Source organism: Ammospiza nelsoni, chromosome 17, assembly GCF_027579445.1.
Source record: "Ammospiza nelsoni isolate bAmmNel1 chromosome 17, bAmmNel1.pri, whole genome shotgun sequence".
Taxonomy (NCBI): Eukaryota; Metazoa; Chordata; class Aves; order Passeriformes; family Passerellidae; genus Ammospiza; species Ammospiza nelsoni.
This window is the reverse complement of record NC_080649.1, coordinates 7,122,210-7,144,051: the sequence shown is the minus strand read 5'-3', so window position 1 is coordinate 7,144,051 and position 21,842 is coordinate 7,122,210. Positions and strand designations below refer to the sequence as shown.

Sequence of the window (21,842 nt, the reverse complement as noted above, 5' to 3'; positions counted from 1 at the left end):
TTCAAACACAGCACCCTCGCCTCGCCTCGCCGGCGGGCAGCCAATGGGGAGCCGCCCGCCGCACAGATCGAAAGGAGGCTGCACCAATCATAAGGCGAATTTATGTCAAACAGCCAATGAAAGAAAAGAGAGGGCGGGCCCGGGGCAGCCGCGCCCCGCCCCGCGGTGCGCAGCCTCCCGTCACAAGAGGTGGGTCGGTGCCGCTGGAAGGGGCGGTGGTCGCCGGCGCTCAGGGCTGCTGATGGCGGGGCGCGGCTGCTGAGGGATGTCGGCCGCCGCTTGTGGCGGAGCAGAGCTGGCACAGGCCGGGGTGGGACAGTGCGACTTGGCTTAGGAAAAGCCGGGGCTCATTGTTGCCCCGCGTTGGGAGCGCTGAGGGAAGAGCCCGTGAGGAAGGACCCGGCGTGGCGTCCAGGTGCGGGCCGCCTCTCCGCCGGCGTGTGGGAGGGGAGGGCGGAACGGGGAGCCTGCAGTCCGCAAAGGGCTGGCTCCATCCCCGCACCTCGCTCCAGTGGCCGCCGCTCGCTCTCGCCTTTTTACCGCACAAAGCGGAGGGAGCCGTGTTTCCTGTCCAGGGACCTGCTGAGAGAAACGAGCGTAACTTCCCCATTGTTAACACACCGAAGGTGCAGTCCTGTGAGCGCCCCGAGCCTGGCGGAGCGGGCACCGGCCGGTGCCGCAGCCCGGCTCCCTCTGTGAGCACCCCCGAGAGCCTCCCCTCAGTGCTGCCCCTCGGGACCAGCAGCGCGTTTATTCTGGTTTCCGTCCTAATGTGGTGCACTCATGTCATCAGAAGGATGAGGAAGACCCGTGTGTCCAACCAGTCTGTCAGGGCTGTGAGCATTGCACAGCGGTTTGGGACCCAGAACGGCAGGGCAGGATGTCGGCTAGGGCGCCTCAAGCAACGTTTGCTATTATCTCTCGGAATCCACTTTTCTTCTTTAGACTCTTGTTCTAATTTCTTTTAGCAGTTGTCATCCTGCTGTGGGAGAAACGCAGGTAATGTCACAGTGCATCTCACTGGCCTCAACAGCCTGTTCTTTCAGCCTCTGAGTATTAACGCAGTTGTAACCACTAGAAATTTCTGAAACCGATTTGCCTTCTGTGAGTCACAAAATGTTCACCAGGGCTTTAACCTGCTCAATATAAAGGCTGACTGTTAAGAAGAGGGAGGGGATGCTCATGCATGATTTCATTGTAGTGCTATTAAAGGGAACATCTGGGGAAGGAAGTGTGGTACCTCAACTTCTAATTGAACCTATTTCATAAACAAGGTGCATGACTAGATGTACCAATTAGGGTAAAGTTGTGTCAGATCCTGCTTATTACCATTAGTCATGGTGCTAGAGACCATGTTTGTGCATTGTTAGAAGATTTTTGTTGAAGGAATTTCAAATGTCTTTCAGATTTTCTATGGGGACTATTTTTTATTTGTGTCAGAAGGAATCAAACAATTTAGAAATGACTGCTGGTAATGTTAGTGTGAAGCACTTTTATTCCTGGTGGTTGTGGAATTGGAAGGAAAGTAAAGTTTCCTAATTTTCCATTTTGAAAACCTGTGCAGGGTGCTCCAGGTGGAAATAGACATGAAATATCTACCTTTCCAAAAGCCCTAATATCCACTATATAAATAATTTCATTAAGTATATTTGTGAAGGTTTGAAAGAGCAAATGTGACACTTGCCAATAACATACTAATTGTAATGACTTTGATATTAATCATAAAATAATAATTTCAATTTTACATCTTTTCAATAACCTTTTCCTTCATTTTAGGTTTCTCAGATTGTGAAACCAAACTTGCTACAAAAATGCAAAATTTTGTTGCCTGAAAATGGTATTGTCTTAACAGGTGTAGAAAAATAAGTTTGAAGATCTACATCATGGTCATTCTCAAATATTTTTAAAAATCAGTCATATTCTCAGAAATAAATTGGCTTTAATGAAACAAATCCTAGGGTTCCAGTTGTTTGTCAGCTTGACTTTTTTCTTAGCTATAAAATGAAGTCACCTACTCTCTGCAACATGTTTCATATCACAGCATCTTATATATGCAAAAGTGCATCCACACTTTATTTGCTCTTCAAGCATTCATTTCCCATGGTGGGGGGATGGAAAAACTGCCTGTTCCATCCTCCCCAGCCCCACCTGATCTGTGGCTTTTGTGTGGTCCTTGCCAGCGATTCCGAAGTTCCTCCCTTCCTGCACAGCAGCCTCTCTTCAGCCGCCTTGCAAACCACAGGAAGGCTGGAAGGAGCCTTGGCTTTCATTTCCTGTTTCTTCCATGGTTATTTTTATGAGGAGCTGCTTCCAGAGCTGCTGATCAAGCAGATATTCATAGCAGGTGTTTTGATGGAAATGTGAAAATTGCATTTACGGTAAAATAGTTGATATGCAGAGGAGCAAAGTGTGAACTATTGGCATAAAGCAGCTTGTAAAGCTCTGCATAGTAAGGCTGAAATTTCAGCTTGAGGTATCAAAATTAATAGCAGACAGCTGCCTTTAACAGATTTAAAAATGAATAAAGCTTCAGTTAAAAAATAGATACCTGTGAGTAATTATGTATTGGGCTTACAGAATCAAGTATAATCACGTATCGTCAAGGGCTACTTTTAAGTTGCTGTTAAACAACTTTAAAAGGTAGAGGTTCCCTGGAGCTGGCTCCTTTCATGGCATAGTTCACACCAAACATGCTAAGATAATTGATGGAAAAGATCAGCATCTTAAAAATTTGTTGGCTGAATATCTGAATGGTAGATTAAAGAAACCTGTATTCTTGGGCTGAATCTCTGCTATGTGGGCATACATAAAATGGTGTGTGTGCTACTTGTTATGTTTTATTTACATGCACCCTTCCATACCATGAAACTGTAAATTTAAAGGTGTTTTGTTTTAATTTTTTTACGGTTTGTTAGGTGAAAATACTGCTTCCATGACTTCTTAGCGATTAGTATTTTAAAATAGGAGGGCAAAACTTGGTATTTGTTTTGAAAGAAATATTCATCTACGTGCATGCTGCATTTGACATTCATAGCTTTGAAATACATAAGGAGTTGAGTCACTTCATTCCAACATAGTCCATAATTTTAAGAATATATAACTAGCAAGAAAGATCTAAAATGTATGCAATTACTTTGAACTCTACACCAAGATGAGTGTTTGCAATAGGAAATTTTTAAGTGGAGTCTATACATCAGTTAAGAAGGGTTTCTTTCAAATTTTTGTCTACTTGTTCCATTGACTTCTAAATACTGATTATACTTAGAAATGCCACCTAATAACTTATTATTTTGGGCTCAGTTTCTTATCACTCTGTGAAATGTGTTTCTGATTTAACAAAAAAGGAAGAATGGGAACATTTTCCTCCAATAGTTCCTTTCTGCAGCTCTGAAATAAGCAAATCCCCCATGTTATTTCAATTTGGAAAATTATTCTACTAATTGTTGTAATTCTCTTTTGTAACTTGAGGAAGAAGAGAGCTGTACTCCTGGAAGATGAAGATTCTCTGGGGAATTCATGCTAATGCACTGGCATATTCTATGACTACCTTAGGTGCTGGAATGATGAACAGCATTTTTAATTTCTACTACGTTAAGCTTTTCCTAAACCGATACAAAATTTCAGAAACAGGATTTCATGTGGCACAGGTACTGTACAATGGAATATTTTGATTGCCATATTGTGCTATGTGTCAGTGTTATTACCACAAAATGATCCTTTTAATGACAGATTAATTTTGGAATCATTGCAATTAATTAACAGTAAATTATCTTTGACTTTAGTTAATCCATAAACAAGGGAACTTACACATAAAGCACATAATTTACAGCCTGTAGAGTAAAAATCTCCAGACTTAATTGCTGAAAAGATTTTTATGTTTGAGAGCTTGAAGTAATTTTCTAAACTGATTTTGCACCTCAGCTCCATAGATAAGTTTGACATTAGTGCTTTCCTATGAACTGTTTAAGTACTTAAATACTGCATTTATCCTGCAAGTCATTATCCATGTGAGTAACTCACATTGTAAATGGTCTCCTGAAAGTAATGGGCCAGCTCATGTTTTGAATTAACTTACTGTGAGAGTAATATCTGAGCTGTGCAGGATGAAAGCCCAGATATATAAGGTTTTGAAAGAATAGTCTCAGAGACAGTTTATTTCACATGTAGTTGGTCACCTACCTACTTACTCAATCTTATTTTTTCAAAATTTCTATAAACCTATGAATACCCATAAGAATTTTAGAGTCTGTTTTGACTCTAAGTAGCTGTTACTAAGACCTAAGTAGCTGTACTAAGACTCTAAGACCTGTTCTACTCTGAGTAGCTTTTCTATATATTTATTTATTGTCTGAATAGAAGTTTCTTTTAAATAAATATGCTGTGTTTGCATAATCTCTGTAGAGGAATGACAGTAGTGACAGATTCCCTTGTTTGTGGCAGGTCGTGTTTCTGGTCTGGAACGCCGTCAATGATCCCCTTTTTGGGTATGTGAAAAATGCCAATCACTTGTTTTTAAAATTTTAAAAGTTTAATAGTAATAAAATGGTTATAAAAATAGTAATACAATTAGAGTAATAATAATTTGGACAATTTGAATTAGGACAATATGAGACAATAGAAACAAAGACTAAAGGACAGTCTGGGTACCTTTTTCTGGGCAGCACGAGCCTGAAAAAGGACACACGTTAACAGAGGATTAACCCTTAAAAACAATAACCTGTTCCATATTCATACATCTCATACATGATGCATAAATTCCATTCAAATACAGGATTCTGTCTGGTCATCATCAGCTTCTTCCTCATAATCCTAACAGTGTCATCCTGCCCGAGCGAGGTGGGAAGTTTGTTTGTCCTCATAACAGGGCAATAAATTCTTTCTTGTCATGGAAGTATTTTATGAAAAATCCTTTTGTTAGAATCTTTTTTCCTGAGAAGCTGAGAAGCTTAATCTTCTCCGTGTTTTGCTGCTTTGGAATGTGATTTAGAGAATTGTTTAGCCAGCATGTGAAATTGTTTTTACTTGATGACCAATGACAGCTACCTGTGTCGAGGCTGTGAGCAGTCACAAGATTTTATTATCATTCCTTTCAAGCCTTCTGATGAAATCCTTTCTTCTATTCTTTAGTATATAATTTATAATATATCATTAATAATTAATACATAATTTTCTATAATAATATCAACTAATATTCTAACTAAAATAATAACTAATATATCATTTTCTTTTAATATAATATCATAAAATAATAAATCAGCCTTCTGAAACATGGAGTCAAGATTCTCATCTCTTCCCTCATCCTGGGACCCCTGCAAACACCACTACACCTTCTCTGAAAGATGTAGGTGTCCTGTGGCTGCTATCTCGCTGCAAGTCCTTTCTTTAGAAAGAAAGTATCCTACATAGCATAGTTTCTATTTTAACATTTTGTTATAACCTAGAGCTATATTTAACACACTATTTAAGAGAATATGTCACTGTAGGACTTGAAACAACATGAGCGCACACACCGCTACTCTCAAGGTGAAGAAAAAGGGAAGTTTATTTTCTGACTCCAGCATTTATAGAGTGACAGTGGATTGGAGGGTGACAGTGCCACCTCTCCAGTGACACTGGACAAACTAGCAGTCCGTCAAATTTCTCCTCCTCCATAAAAGAACGCAAAACAATCAGTTATTTACAGAAAATGTGTGAGAAAGTTTGCTGCAAGAATGTAAACATCAGAAGGCTTAGAAAACCTTAAAAAAATCAGGGTGACAGGAATTAATACAGTATTACTTTCTAACACAACACACACAATATTCATTTGAATATTGTGAAAAACCAATGATAAAATCCTCATTTTCCCCAGGTACATTCAGGACAACTCCCGGCTGAAGTGCTGCACGCGGCGCCAGTTCTCCATCCTGTACGGGGCCCCCCTGTACGGCCTGGCCTTCCTGCTGCCCTGGTTCCCCTGGAGGCTCTATGGGGAGGGTGACTGGCTCTGCAGCCTGCACCTCATCGTGGCCCTGTGTGCCTTTGACGGGCTGCTGACCTTCGTGCTGCTGGCGCAGTGCGCGCTCTTCACCGAGAGCTGTCCCCGGCACGACAGCAGGCTCAGGCTCGTCAAGTACAGCCAGGTGGCCACGCTGCTGGGCTCCACCAGCGTGCTCTTCTGTGGGCTCATATCTGATAACATGGAAAACTTTGGGTATTTTCAGGTTTTCGTTGTTTTGATCGCAGCGCTAGCCACAGCTTGTATGTGTTGCACAGGTAAATACAGCACGAGTCAGTATGAGCAGAGGGCAGGTCACATGGAGGATGCTAACCTGGAAAATGGTAATGGAGCTTTCTCCTTGGCCTCAGTGGTTTCATTGACCAAACAGATCATGACAGAGAAGAACTTTCTGTGTTTTGTAACAATGAACTTCTTCCAAGTCTTCCACCTAGCCTTCTACAACAATTTCATGATGATCTTCGCGGATAATCTCATTCCGAAGGATGTCCTTTCTTCCTCAGTAAGAAGTGTCATGTATGGAGCAGGTTTTATTTGTCCTCAGGTAGGTAGTTATGCTTTATTTATGAATATGAAAACCTGTTGTTTTAGTAGTGCACAGTATCCATTTAATGTTTGAAAAAATGCTGTATTTGGCATAAGGCATTTACAAAATGAGTGCTAAATCTCACTCCCCAGTGCTCTAGAAGAAGAAAATATCTCAGTGCAGGCTGATCAAGTGTAAGAGGTAGAGGGATCAGACAGACAGGCTGGTGGAACATGTGTTTAAAACAACATGAGACTTGAGTAGGCAAGGGATGAATGTTTTGTATCCTCCAGCACTTATAATACCTAAGCATAAAGGAATGAAAAACATGGCCAAGATCAAACGCTTCTAAAGCAAAATCTACAGAATTCTGAATTCCTTTTTGTTTTGATTTGTTTTCCAATGCTGTGTATTATAAATGAAAGACTGGGCTCTTCTTCAGGAAGTTTCTGAAATAAAAAGCTCAAAATACCAGAAAAAATTTTAAAGTATGAAAAGCATTGTTAAAATATGTGGTATCTCAGTCATGGAAACCAAACAAAACTCTAAATAGCTGCTTTTGGAGAAAAATCCATTCCCATTTATTTTCTGGATTGGTCTGTTGGTCAGCAGTATTTATGGGGAAGAGAGACATCCTTTTAAGAGCCCAGTCAGGGATGAGGGGAGGAATAATGAACTGAAAAGAGAAAGAGAACCCAAAAGAGTAATGTGTGAAAACAAGCAGCAAAAGTATATCCCACAGAATTTGACCCTACTTCTCAGCAGTAAATTAAAAATTCCTCTGTTCATTGCCTTCTAACTTCTTTCTCTAAATCTTCAAAAACTTTCTCTGTTTTTACCTGTTGGATGCTGAAAGTTAGGATACTCAAAATATGAGTATCCTGACATTCATTATAGGTGCTGATGGTGTTGAGAATTTTTTAAAATCAGGCTGTTGTATTCATTAAATTGTAATGGGTTTTGATAAGTAATATGTATAAGAAGATAGATGAAAATGCAACTGGAATTCACAGCTCAATTTCAGTTCCCATTTGGGCTTTTGCATATAAAACATAGAGATCCTGGACATAACTTCTGTTCCATAACTCCTAACTATCTATAATTTCAACTTTTGTCCTTATCACAGCTTTAATAGTTTTGGAGTTTTCCCCTGTACCTCAGGCAGTTAGGTAATGAACTTTGGAAACAAATCAGAAGCTACAGAAGTTAGGAAAGCTTAAATAATTTTACACTTAATATATAACAATCACTTTTATTGATAAAATCAGTGTGACAGTGTGAAAAGAACAATCTTTCAGAAAATCCATCCCTTTCTGCTCCCCAGAGACTCTTTGTCTAGGAGGTCACTGAACCGTGGAGGGTTTGCTGTGACCTTATTTTTCTCAGGTTTTGTCCCTTTGAGCTCAAGATACAATAAGAGAATTCTCTAATGGCAATGTCCTAAACTTCACTTACTGGAAAAACACCCAACCCTTGTAAAATAAAGCTCCTTTTTATGAACTCTGCTTCAGTGGCCTCTGCTAAAATTCAGCTTCTGACTTAGGTTCCTTCTAGTAGTGGATGTGAGGAACACAACCTGCCCACAAGGAAAATGCTGCTGTAGCATAGACAAACAACTCTGAATTTGCATCATTGTTTGTATTTTCCTTACAAACACACAGTCTTAAAGACATGCAAGTAGTGAGGAATTTTCTAAGTCATAAGTACTTCCTGAGACAGGGTTATTTTGCAATTACAGGGAGACAGGAACATGGTGTTTACAATAGCAGGCATTACATGATCCCTTAGTATTTCTAGAGGAGGCACTTTTCAGCAGAATCCCTGAAAACAGCCAGGGGGAGAAATATGTTTTAAATTTCTTACAACAAGATATTTTTCTTGTACCACCTTTCCAGATTTGTTTTACCTCCCTGATCAAGCTTTTTATACAGTAGCACTTGCCATGGTAATCCTTGTCTGACCATAGCATCCTGGCTTTATTTGTTATGGTAAAGCAGTGAGTTTGTACAATTGTACAAGGAAAATTCTTCTCTGTTCTTCATCTGAATATTACACAGTTCATCTCTATAACACAGAAGAAAGGAGAAAATGTGGATCTTTATACAGATCCACAGATTTTTTTTGTGTATTTGTGACAGAGATGAGGACATGTAGATGGTGACAAAAGCCCATATAATGAAAAGAACATAATTCATTACAGAATGTCCTATTGAAACTGAAAAGTGAGGAGAATGTAGAACTTAAATTTTGTTCATACTCTAATCAGCACTTAATATAATTTTCATGAGTTAGCCAGTCATTAGATTCTCAGAATCTGCTCCTTGCCAAGATTGGCAAAATTAACACTCAGCCATGCACAAGCACTGGGCTCTGCCTTTCTGTGCTTGCTAGCAAAGCCTCTACCTTGCTTAGTTAAAGCTGTCCTGATGGGCTTGCTTTGACAGCTTAAAAATCATGCTTGATTTCTATAAATGTCAGTGAAAATAGTAATATCAATGAAAAAGCAATGACTGAAAATACATCTTTTCAGCAGTTACGTGGCAAGATGCTTGATTTACAGTTACCATACTGCAGAGCTAATACTTTAAGAAATAAGAGAAGTAAAGATCATGAGCATTAAATAATAGTTAGGCATTGTGGGGAACTGTTTCCCTCAGGATACAGCAGTTCTCAGGCTGGTTTTTCAGTGAAAGGGGACTGTACCTAGTAGAAGTGGCATAGAATGAGCCAGTAGACAGTTGTCTTTGTTCAATTTCTATTTTTTTTATTTTGTTGAACTTCTTAGAAAGGGTCACTGTTTGCTTTTTCTTTTCTTTAAAGGGTCTGTGTTTTATAGCTCTCCTAATGCTGAGACAGTGTACTGTGCCTTTTCATCTTATATGTGTATATATTATCTTTTCAGTGCCTTGTTCTTCTTAGTCATGCTTGGTTGAAGAAGTTTGGTTATTACAGAATCATCTTATTTTCCTTTTACTATGAAGGAGTAGCTGCTGCTGTCATGTGTCTTCTAGGGCAAGAACACCATTATCTGCTGGCATTTTATGTCACAACAAACATGTAAGTAAATCCACTCCCCTGTTCATAGACACAGCTGAAATACTTCTAACAGAGCAGACACTTGCTTTTATTTACCATGAAGATTCTGCCTCTGCTTTCATGGTTTTCATTCTGTTTCACTTACCAGAAAAGTTGAAACTCCAGTTACAACTTTTTTTTTGTTTGTTTTTGTTTTTGTTTTAGCTTTTATTTTCTCCTTGAAATAAAAAATACGTTAAATGCAAACAGCAATTACAGTTTGCAGGCACATACCTCCAGTACTTTAACCTGAGATGCAAGGGAAGGAGAATCTCATGAAGAGCTCAGCAGAGGAATCAGCCTCTCTCCCCAAGGAGTTTGCTAGGAAAGCTCAGCCCTCACCCTGTGTTCCAGGAGCCCTTTTGTGCTGCACTGCAGCAGATCTGGGTAACTCAGGCTGGGTACCCAGCACTGAGCCATTCCTCTGGTGCTCAGTGTAAGATGCCAATTGCAGTAATTTCACATAAGTACATAATGATACATGGAAAACCTTATTTCAAGATAAAGAGCTGTTTGTATCAGACTACTGTTACAGCAGTTTGGTTTTATTTCTTCATGTTCTCTTTCATTGTTGTCTTTCTCCATGTTCTTTCCTGCCCTCTTTTTCTTCATCTTTCCCTCCCCACCCCGTTTTCTTTCTTATTTTCAGTATTGCAGTCGTGGCCTACTCTAACACTGAATTGTGTGAACAATAAATTGAATTTCGTTATCTGCATGTTTTAAATGATGAAGATGTGTTTTGATTTCTCCAAGAAAAAATTCCGAGGTACCTAAGACTGTATGTTTAAAGAGCTAGTTGTTCAAAGTACCTTGATAGTAAAAGCTCATCACACCCAAAATTGAATGACACAGAAATTGTAGTATTTTAATTTATTGTTTCATTTGGTTATTTGTTAACAATCAGCTTTGTATGTGTGTGTTTCTATGTGTGTGTTGCAAATCCATATATATCTATATACACCATAAATTCAGATCTAGGAATGCATGTAAACTATTCTTTCTGTTCTAAATCTTCCACCTTGAAGTTTATCTTCCACATGGTCATGTCTTTTCCAGATTTCAAGAGCAAATTTTCAGTTTCCCCTTTTTCTGAGGTGTTTCTTTTCTCCTGATCATTTAAAATGACATTTACTGTTAGTGTAAATTTATTGTCAAAGAGTCCATGACCTTTTACACCAATGTCCAGCAAAAAAAAAAGAAGAAAACCTCCCCACTTTTAGGTTTGCATATTGGCTTCTAATTCTCAACTAAGAACAGATCTGGTAATGCTTTCAGATAGATCACCATGTTTTAAGGAACATCTCAGCTTTGTGTGTTTGCAGAATGTTTGTGTTGGTGTGTTTGTGTTTGAATGTCAGTTACAATTTCATTATAAAGTAAATATAAGAACTATGAACATCTGAAATATTTTGTTTTTCTTTAGGGTAATTGTGCAAGCTTCATTTAGCTTGTTCAATTTGCCTTTGGCAGATATTGTTGATGCAGATTTAATAAAGCACAAGAGGAGGTAAGTCAGTCATTACAGTTTTTTTAAACATGCTTTTTGCCTTGTTACTCTTTGGTAATAAATTATGTCAAATTAAAGGTAGTAAATGATCTGGGATCCTTGATACACAAGTACTTTTTGTGAGAGCAGCTTAGCACAAGTGAAGATCAGAACTTGAGTAAAGTTTCCTGCAGTTCCTTCAGAGAATTTAAACAGATTATTAGCTCATTTCTCTTTTTTCTTATACTATAATATAAGCCAAGTCCTACCAATTTTTGTAGCTTTATTTTTGCTAGCTTCAATTTAATTACTTTGTAACCAGGTACATCTGTAATCATGTACAGAATTTTCTGAAAGGATGAGGCCTTTCCAAGATGGAAAAGGTGTTAAGAAAGCTTTGCCTATGCTATGTAAAATGAAGATTTCAAAGTCTAACTGGTTCCTTTATCTCCTGAAATAAAAGTGATAAAACCTGCTGCAGAATAGCATATTGCAACTCATTGATCTTTCGGATTTTTATCAAAGTGCACAGAACTTCCTGTTGGTTCAATCAGTTCTTATGTAAGTGTAGATTCACTCCTGTTGAAGAACTTGCCCCTCAAATCTGTTGCTTTCATGAGGAAAAAATTACCTCATTTTCTGGCCTATGCATGCAAAATCTTCAGTTGTAATTAATTCTCCATGAACTGTTCATTCTGATTTAACTTCAATAATTAATCAAAGTGCACAAAGTTGAATTTAAGTACGAGTGACTTCAGAATTAGGGCCAAGCTGTGTCTATGTATATATCTGTGTATATATATTTATATAAATAAATATATATATATACTCATACACACACCCCATAGAGGTTTGTAAGCTATAATTTCCAAATAAATTGAAATTTCATTATGAGAGTAGATCTGCTATAATGTGTGTACTATATGAATCCAAAGATCATGATATTTAACATTTGCACATTAACAAGATTTCAAGGTTTTTAAAATCACAATTGTAATCAATACACTAATAAGTTTATGTTGTGCAATAATTTGGTTTTTTTCCCAAAATATTTTAGATTACCACTTTCCTCTATGGTTTTTGGTACCAATGCTTTGTTTACCAAGCCTGCCCAATCTTTGGCTCCAATGGTTGTGCTTACAATACTGAATCATTATGGATATTATAACCTGAATAATGTACCTGGTCGTCCTGATATAAGGTGAGATCAAAAAAGATACTTTAAAACTTAGAAAATAACATTAAATAGTCCTGTAATCTAAAAATAAAATTGATCAGCAATTACTTTGCATCAACTGCACTTCAAAAACATAAACATTTAAAAAATACTTATTAGTTGTTTTTGTCCGTGTAGAAGTACAAATGTTTTTTAAAGAGTAAATAATTTATTAAACAATATACATTAGGATATCTACCTATTTTGAAAAGCAAAGGATACCTTTCATCCCCTGGCTTTTTGCAATAAAAGAAGAAAATGTTTGAGCTCACTTAATAGCTCTTATTAAGATACATGTTGTCCTGGTATCTGCATTTTGTTTGCCTCATAAAGCTACTTCCTTAAATATATAATATAAAAAGTTAATCAGATTTTTGTTGTTGTTGGTTTTTGGTTTATTTTTGAGAGAAAGCAGTGTAATCACTGGAGGGAGAGACTTTGCCTGGAGTAGGAATGGAGCATTTTGGCTCCCATAGTCCTTACCATTCTAATGCTAATGATTTCATTGCAGTCCCTGGAGACCTTAATACAGCATAAAGCTTTGGTTGCTGGTTAGTTGGACATGTGTGGGCTTTTATAAAAATAAATTAACAGAGAATAACCACACTGAAAGGGCCACAGGCTGTATTTATGACCATCAGGAGGAAGTGGCAACAGAAAGAACAACAGAAGTCAGGGCTAAATGGAAAATTCAGTCCTGATTAGGATTTACTTGAAGGAACAATATGAATATCCTGAGAGCTACACAGCTCTCCTAAACCTTTACTAAAAACCTAAATGGAACAGGTAAACACAATTTTATATGAACTTTTGTGGAGATAGCTCCTGAGGGAGAGAAGTCTGGTTATGAGACACCTAAGGTTAGGAGAACATTCTATATTTGAGGAATTAAAAAAAAAAATGTATGAGGACAAGCATGACATAAAAGAACAATAGGTGGTCTTCAGAAATGCATCCAGACAGAAGCAAAGGCAGCTTAAGTTTGAGGCTATGTGTGAGAACAGCTTATTTTAATGCTTTCTGTAGATAGCCAGTGAGATGATGAGAAGAGGACATGAACCTCATTATAATGTCAAATAAGATGAGTGATTTTTGCAGAAGACTTGTAGGTTGAACTGGATGGGGATATGAGAGGGCTGAATATATTCATCTTGATGATTCAGAGAAATTCAGATTTGAAACATAAAAACTGCAGTTCTGATCCCTTTCAATCAGAGAAATGATCCCTTTGTGGATGGATTTTAAATCACAGTAGTCATAAATCTTTTTTGCCTGGTAAATAGGCCCTGGACTATAGCAACAATAAATTTATTATTTAGAGGCTGAAATACTTGGAATGCTTAGTCTATAAATCCTGTGTTTTCACTTGAGTCATGCTGAAATTTTATTTATTTCAGTCAGGCCAGGAACAGCCTAAAACATACAAAGCCGAGATTAGTGAATCAGAGCACCTGAAATATATATTTCTCTTGCCCATCCTTTCAAAAGTAATTTCTTAAATATGAAGCAGTTTGCCTGTGTTTCCTGTACATTTGGGGTGTGAATGGGTTTCCTTTGCTTGCAAATGGAGTACAGGCTTGATACACAATCCATGAAGACCAGAAAGCTCAAAGTTGTTTCTAGGGAGTCACTTTGCCCTTGGCACTTTTCTCAGACCATTGACTGAGCTAAAACTACTTTTATATATATATATATATATATATATATATATATATATATATATATATATATATATATATATATATATATATATATATATATATATATATATAAAACCTATTGGCTGGTCTCATATTTCAGCCATAGGCAGACAGTTAAAATACACTTGCCCCAGGACCAAGTTGTTTGAGAACAAACAGAAATTAAATAAAAGAGATTGTTTAAAATACACCCAAACTGTTTTGGGGGGAAAAAAAGCTTTTCACACATGTGCATTGTATAAAATGAAGTGTTATGACCCATACCAATACAATCTCAGCTCTGTCCTTCCTCCTGCTCCAAAGCTGGCAATATGTATTGAGTGCTTTGGAAAGCATTTGCTTTATTAGGTGTAGTGGCAGTGAATTGTGAAGATAGTACAGAGGACCCTTATTCTGCATTAACAAAATGTTTGGGCCCTGAATAAATATGTCTGAAGAGTTTCCAGCAATGTTGTTTACTGGGACAAGGCAGAGTATGCAGTCTATACACTATTTACTGCATTCTGAATTATTTTTAATAATTGATTTTACTAATAATTATTACTTTTTCTTGATCTGAGAGTTTGGGGATGACACAAAGCTGGGGCTGTGGCGCGAGCACAGAGGGTCACAGTGCCATTGGGGGGATCTTGGCAGGCTGGGGAAATGGGCTGGAATTAGACAAAGTCCTGCAGCAGGGCAAAGGTGATCCTTCCCCTCTGCTCACACACTGTGCCACATCCTTAGGAAGTGTGGGCACTGCACAGAAGTTAAGCACTTTGTCATGGAAAGTGGTTTTATATCTTTAAAATTTGAGCAATATTTTGCTGAATGGAATGTCCTGATTTTTCCTTTCTTCCATCATCATAGCAAAAGCAGTATGTGCCCTGTATGGCTTCAGATGTTTTTTGTTGGGTTTGGCTTTTTTTTCGTTTTTTTTTCAGTTTGGCTTGATTTTTTTTTTTACTTTGCTATGAAAAAGATGCCTAGTTTAAAACCTCCCTCTTCTGGAGAGCCACTGCAACTACCACCAGCTTCTCTTGAGAGTGCTTTTCAAATTCGTTCTTCAGAATGAAGATGTTTGGCAGCAATTCTTCATTATTTATTGAAGGCACTTTAAACTGTCAATGCTTTCATATTGCATTACTGAACTACCTGACATTCTGTTCAGAGTGATTTTAGGGCTGTTTAGGGAAACAACGTATGTTTTATTCCTGTGTGTGCAAAAAAAGGTAGTTGTGAAAATTTCTGGAGTTACTAGTTCAACTGTAATTGTGATAAAATCCAAGATCTGCTCTGGATTTATCCCAGTCCCTTAATGAAATATTTTCCCATTCCTTGTTTAGTGTATTATAATTTTTCATAATTCCTGCAATAACTTAAGGTTTTAGAGTACAACAGGTAATATTACTTTCTAAATCAGCATTGTTCTAGTGAAACCAAATCAGGCCTGCACAGTGAGAGTGATTTTGCAGATGTTCTTTGTGTCAAGGTGGAATAATGTTAGCATTGAAAACTGCAATCCTCTTCAGTGTGCAGAGCAGGCCCAATGCAAGCCCCAACATCCTGTTGACTGTGTCTGAGTCCTGTTCTCATCACTAGGTGTTAAATCGTGTGTCTGTGGGCTCCCTGTGGCACTGCTCCTGCAGTCCCTGGGGCAGCTGTGCCAGGGCTGTGCGTGGTGTGGGCTCCTGCCCCTGGAGGTGCGCTGGAAAAGCACTTGGGTCCGGGCCAGTAAACAGCTCCACATGGGAAATGACTGTCCCTGCCAATAAACATTGGCCGTGGCCCAGTGGCTGCCAGTGAACATTTCCAGCCACAAATGCAATTGCCCGAGTGATTGAGTGATTCACTCCTGAGCCTGGGGCTTTTGTTTTCTCCTGGAGCATTAGCACGGACGTGGTTTGAGATAAACTGAGGGCTCATTTCTGAGCCTGGCTCGGTACTAAGGACAGAATCTGGGCTTTGTTGGAGGTTGCAAACATTTTTTCTGTTAAACTGAGAGAGACATGAGTTGATTCTTTCATGATTCAGAGGAGCTCTTAGGTTTTATTCCAAAACCTGCTCAAGGTTTGGGGGATTTTTCACAGATTTCAGGTTTTTGGACCATATCCATAGCTGTGAGTCTCTTATCTCATCCCTGAATACTAAGGAAAAATTAGAAAGGAACATAAACTGCCTCATGGAGAGAAAGTTCACTTAGGGGCTGTTTCTCAGCTTGAGTTGACTTTCCTGATATTTAAGTAATTAGAATCCCATAATTAACAGAATACAAGCAGATAATGGTTCATACTAGATGAATGCCAAAATGCATGCTTTGAGCTGTCAGAAACCATGCTGCTCATAAAAGGGAGCTCATTTAATTCCTGTATTTTCTTGCCTCATTCATATTTGCTGATGCTTTTATTTATTTTTCATTAGAGAAGATTTAAATGAGGAAATGCCATGCATTCATTACAAAAAAAGAAAACTAGTGTTAATTTCACATTTATTCTTTCTATGGCTTATATTATCTTGTAATCATTTATTTTAAAACCAAATGAACTAAGGCATGATATTTCAAATTGCCCTTGAAACCACACCTGAATTTTGTGCAATTATCATTATTTCTGTCTAGCATTCAGCATCTAAAACATCACACTGTGGATAGTTAGAGCACAGATTTCAACTCAAATAAATTAATTTCATGTTCAAATGTTTGCTTCCATTTTCTACTTTTCTTTCTCTTCCAAATTTTTCAATCTTATTAAAGCTTTTTGGATGCTCTTTTCTATAATTGGATGAAATTTGCTTAAATTGATTTCTATATTACATAGTCAGGAACGTAGTGAACAGGATTTCTTAGGTTGTATTAAAATTAACTCTTTCTATGCTAATTGTCTGAATTCCTTCCCCCTAGAGAAAACAATATATAATACATATCTGTATGTAGAATTAGAAAATACACAAGATTTTTCTATTTCTTTTACTTAGAATTGACAGTACAGTAGCACAGTAGCATGTCTTTGTTTATAATGGGAATGATGTAAAAATAACTTGTTTAGTGACCATGGAAGTTAATCTTCATATTGAAAGCTGTGTTCTCATTTGTTCCAGCAGGTCGTTTTTGGATCTCCATGATGCCATGTTCTACCTGGTCTGTCTGGTTCCCTTCTGCATTGCATTCCTACAGATCCTGACCTGGACTCCCTTTTCCATCCAGAACAGCCACCTGGCATCTCCACAGTAAATATGGAACAGTGGTCAGTGCTTCTCCTGCTGAACCACAAGAGAGTTCTGTAAGTTTTCCATGTGAGAGAGCAAAATTGCAAGATGAAACACAGTTTGAGCTGTTTCATTCAGTCTCTACAGACTGTGACTCACATTCAGCCTTAATGCTGAGCCTACACAAGTTTTTCCTAGTTCACTTGCTTTCTGTTAATGGGTTTTATCCTTAATTACTTTATTTAAAGTAATTTCTGGTATATAATGATTCCTGTTAACTCATTTGAAGAAAGGATGTGGCGGATCAGGGAAAGGGATCCCAACCTGGAATTCCAGGGAACTGTCTTTTCTGAAGCCTACTGGTGGATTCATTTTGCCATGCTGATAAAATGGCAGATCTCTGAAGTTAATCTGGAAGATCTCAGTGGATCCATCCCTCATGGATGGCAGGGAGATAAGATTTAGATGGTGTCTAGCTGGCCAGTGTCAAGACAAATCTGACAACTACCATGGGAAGAGCCAAGAGAATTCACTACCCTGTGAAAGTCTGTGTAAGGCTGCAGGAGAAAAGGATCCAGATGCTGTTCAGTGTTGTTCAGTATGGAAAAAGCTCAGGAAGTCCTCACTGGCTTTCAGAACCTCTGGTTGGTGGAAGGTCAGTGCAGTTTTCTGGCTTTAAATGGGAAAATAATTTTGAAGGTGTGCTATAGATAGTGCCTTATAGAGAATGTCATTGTGGCAAGGACAGCCTCAGTCTGTGGGTCTAGGGTTCAGCTCTTGGACAAATGGAGGCACACACAGTTCCTAAACCAAGCTCTCCCTGTTCACTGGTGTTATGTTGGCTAACTCATTTGGTGTGTGACTATTTAAGTTAATTTCTGAATCATCAAGTTGAAATTAGTTAATTTCTGATTTTTTCAATGAATCCTTTGATTTTTATAAAATAAAGGGTTTTGGACCAAAATTTAGAAACATTGAGTCCTCTCTTCATTTCACACATTGCAATGATAAGACACATTAGCATGTTTACAGTACTCCCATTTAATCAATATTATTCTTCCTCCAATATAGCCACAGTGTAATAGTGCAGTGATAAACCTTTAGCATAATACAGTCACTGCATTTTTGTATTTTGTTTTGCCTGGACAAACACAGTTTTAGTAGCACTTTCTTAGGGAGTGTCACTTGAAAATACAAGAGCACTGTGGATCCCAGTTTTAAAAGGCTGAGCAAGCTGATTTTCAAGGCTCTGCACTTACTGTGACAGGTAACTTGGAACAGAAAGGAGTGTAAGAAATGGCTTTGCATTTTGGTGGACACCAGCATTATTTAATGAAGTTTGAGATTCGAAATACCAGAGTTGAGAAAACATTAATTTGTGCCTTGGCTTTTACATTTGCAGAGCAGAAATAACATCATTTCCTTGCCTTTTTTGAAGTGTGAAGTGCTTTCAAGGCGATGAATGAAAAAGAGGGAGATCATCATTAATTATTTAGAAATCCAAATGAATCCTTTGATAGAAATATGAAGATTTATGTTAAAATGTAAGAAGCCAGAACTGTGGTGAAGTTTGAAGTTGCCTTATCTGGTTTTTATCTGTCTTGTCAGAGACACTGTTGTCCATTTGCATTGTGCAGGCTGACAGCATTATGTGCACAGAGAGCATCACTTGTGTGCTCTGGGGATGGGTAAATACAAATAGCAGAGCAGATACAGCCTGGGTGTTTGGGGTTTGAATTTGAAAAGATTTCCTGCATTGGATGTATTTATTTCATATCTGAAAGGCAGGAGTAGAAGTCAAAGGAATTTAAGTTAATATAATCTTTGATTCATTATATGAAACAGTCTTCTCCCTGACAGTTCCTTTAAAATGGTAATAACATTAAATAGTCTCTTTCTTTATTGTTTCTGTATTTCCTAAATTTCCCATGCTTATCCTATCTTCATAGAATATATATTTAAAAATGTACAATAAAATAACATTATTGTACCACAAATAAGGTTTGTTAGGTGACTGTGTTAGTTATTTCTAATCTTATTAGAAAATAGTGTACAACTGGAAGAGTACCATGCTATACAACAGGAAATCTAATAAGTGGTTTTAAGAGTCAAAATTACATCAAGAATTCATTGGAATCATCAGAATTATTTTTTTCTGGAAAATGTCTGGTAAAGTTTCCATTAATTTGCTGAAATAAGAAAGGAGTAAGGAGTGATGTGACTCAATGCACTGTTGGAATAGGCTCTACAATCTGCTGCATCTCTAGAATTCCTACAGGAAATGTACATAATCAAAGGTTTCTAAGCAAGACAGCCTAAAGACAGAAGACATTAACTGTAGAACAAACCAGTTTAGAAAAAAATCTGAGAAATACAATTCAAATTATTTAATATGTGAAATATTAATAATTTCCCATTTTATTATGCACTATTCTCCTATTTGTCTGTCCTATTTCCCTTGCTATAAGGGCTGGAGAAATGTCTTTTAGAGCATCAACAGTCAATCCCAAAGAGGACTGGAAGGGTGCTTTAAATTTGGGTGGTGGTCTCCCTCTGGGAATAGAAGGTTGGCACTGTGCTGTGAGTGACATTGCTTATTCTCCATTTCTCTGGCACCCACTAAACTTTGTTATCTTCTGCTAAACCTACATGATTGGTTTGGGCTGTGAATCAAGGAAAGGATGATCAAAGGCAAAAGTTCAGTGTCTTACAACAGCTGGTTTCCCTGCTTTCTCTCCTTATTAGCCAGCAGTATCTGAGCTTGAACTCCCACTGCTGGAAAAATGTCTCAATTTAATCTGGATAATTTAAGAGTGTCTAAAATAGTCTCATAACTGATAAAGAGGCTAAAAGTGTGTGTATAGTATAAAATATGAAATGCTGTGGTAAGCTCAGAGGAGGAGAAATGTGATGCTTGAATCCCATTCTTAGAGTTTCTCTATAAATTCTGAGAATATGGAACTTAAAACACTGAATGAATTTTATTTATTGAAAATCAATAAGCAGAAATGTCTGCTAGACTAAAAGGATGTTGTCCAATAGACACTAAAGGATGTTAGTCTAATATAGTGGTAATATAATATATGCTCAGTGATAGAGTGAAAATATTGAATAAATGACAGCAAAGCATATTTAAGTGAGGAAAAATGATGTTTGGTGGAGCTTGCATGCTCACTTCTGGTTTGGTGTTGTACCAAAAGACCTTCCCAGTCTCCTGCTGCCCTGAATTTGGAACTGCTCAGTAATTCATGGATGTTCTGTGTTGACGTGGCTGGTAGGAATGTTTACATTTGGATCCAGCTCACAGCCTAATGCGTGCTGTCAGGAAGACAAGCAGGAAGGGGAAGGAACACTTCAGATAAGGCACATCTCCACAAGTACTTCCAGGCACTTCCTGCCATAACTGAGCCAGCCTGGGGGGGAAAAGGCTCAGTAGTACAGGCAGGCAAAAAATTCAGCTGGTTTGGTAAAGGAACATAAAACTGAGACTGGGGGGAGTCGTCCTGAAGGTCTGGGGAGACCCCACAGCTGGGATTCCTGGGTTACCTGTGGGGGAGAGGATTTCACATATCTGTGTTTACCTTAACAACCTCTTCTGGTAATCCCTTTCTTGCTAATGTTTCAATAATAGAAGGGAAAGTTGTTTTATCACTGCATTTGATGCCTTGTGAAGGCTGACCCAGAACAGAGACTAGATGGAGTTAAAGAATAAAGTAGGGATTTATTAGGAGGCCTCAGTAAATCCACCTTGGGCAGCACAAGAGCGCAGCCAGGGAGAGCTCTGGTTCACCCCAGGTGAACCCAAAATGGTCACAAAATGCACAACCAGTCATGGGGTCTCTCTATTTTATAAGTTCTGGTTCATTTGCATATTGGAGCTAATTGTCCAGTTATAGCTTTAGCTTATGAAGTCACATCCTTCTTGTTTTTCTCTCTTCAGTCCACGTTGTTTGTGCTCCTGGGCCTGAGATTTGGATAATTTGTCCTTGGTCCCCAGCTAGAGAAGGAATTGTTTGTCTACCCACTCTGTGAAGAGAGCTCACCATCCCCTAATATGAAGCCCAGACCCACCCACTAAAGCAGTACACAATCTTAAAAATATAAAAGCTAAAACCTGAGGCATCACATTTTATTGGGAAAATTGAGGATTCACATCAAAGACTACACAAGGCTGTGCAGCCAGCCCTGCCCCTGAGGGCAGCACACAGCAACAACGGCTGGGCTCAACCCTTTGGGACTGGGACCTTTTCTACTCCAGGGATTCAATTGATTATGGAAATTTTCCACCAAGACAAAGAAAAAACGCTCTCCAAATAGTGTTGCAGAAAGCAGAAAAGGTGATTCCATTATTTATGTTTTCCCAGCACACTAACTGAATGACAAAGCTGGCTTACCCCACAAAGGGTTTGCTGAAGTTGTCCAGCAGTTGGTTACAACTCCAGCAGCTTATATGCAAATGACTATAGATCAAAATTATTACCTAAATATGCATGAATAGTGAGTTCTTTATGGCTTGTCAAGAGAAAAATATGCTGAGTATACAACTACTGCATCAGAATATTAATGACAAATGTAACACTGGGTAGGAATTTTGAAAAATTCCATTAAAACACACCCAGGTTGTATGCTAATGATGCAAAGACAAAAGCTAGCAAATT

The 21,842-nt window shown here is 38.2% G+C and overlaps 1 protein-coding gene across 3 annotated transcripts; it reads left to right on the top strand.

Annotated features, from left to right (window-relative positions):
* The first annotated feature begins 203 nt into the window (after positions 1-203).
* Positions 204-18,031, top strand: LOC132081048 (transmembrane protein 180-like). Of its 3 annotated transcripts, none has more exons than XM_059484540.1 (8): positions 204-415; positions 3,473-3,647; positions 4,441-4,484; positions 5,852-6,542; positions 9,427-9,581; positions 11,023-11,106; positions 12,143-12,286; positions 17,080-18,031. In XM_059484540.1, exons 2-8 carry the CDS (start codon positions 3,495-3,497, stop codon positions 17,207-17,209), a joined length of 1,401 nt encoding a protein of 466 aa, XP_059340523.1. In that variant the 5' UTR covers positions 204-415; positions 3,473-3,494; the 3' UTR covers positions 17,210-18,031. The 3 variants fall into 3 exon arrangements, with proteins under 3 accessions (XP_059340523.1, XP_059340520.1, XP_059340522.1); XM_059484537.1 differs by having other exon boundaries at positions 17,077-18,031; XM_059484539.1 differs by lacking the exon at positions 204-415 and adding an exon at positions 617-999 and having other exon boundaries at positions 3,469-3,647; positions 17,077-18,031.
* Positions 18,032-21,842: the final 3,811 nt, after the last annotated feature.

Coding starts and splice junctions, on each gene's coding strand:
- LOC132081048 (XM_059484537.1), top strand. CDS start 3,495: ATGAAGATTCTCTGGGGAATTCATGCTAATGCACTGGCATATTCTATG. Junction 4,485..5,851: donor GTCAATGATCCCCTTTTTGG/GTATGTGAAAAA, acceptor CATTTTCCCCAG/GTACATTCAGGACAACTCCC. Junction 9,582..11,022: donor TTTTATGTCACAACAAACAT/GTAAGTAAATCC, acceptor GTTTTTCTTTAG/GGTAATTGTGCAAGCTTCAT.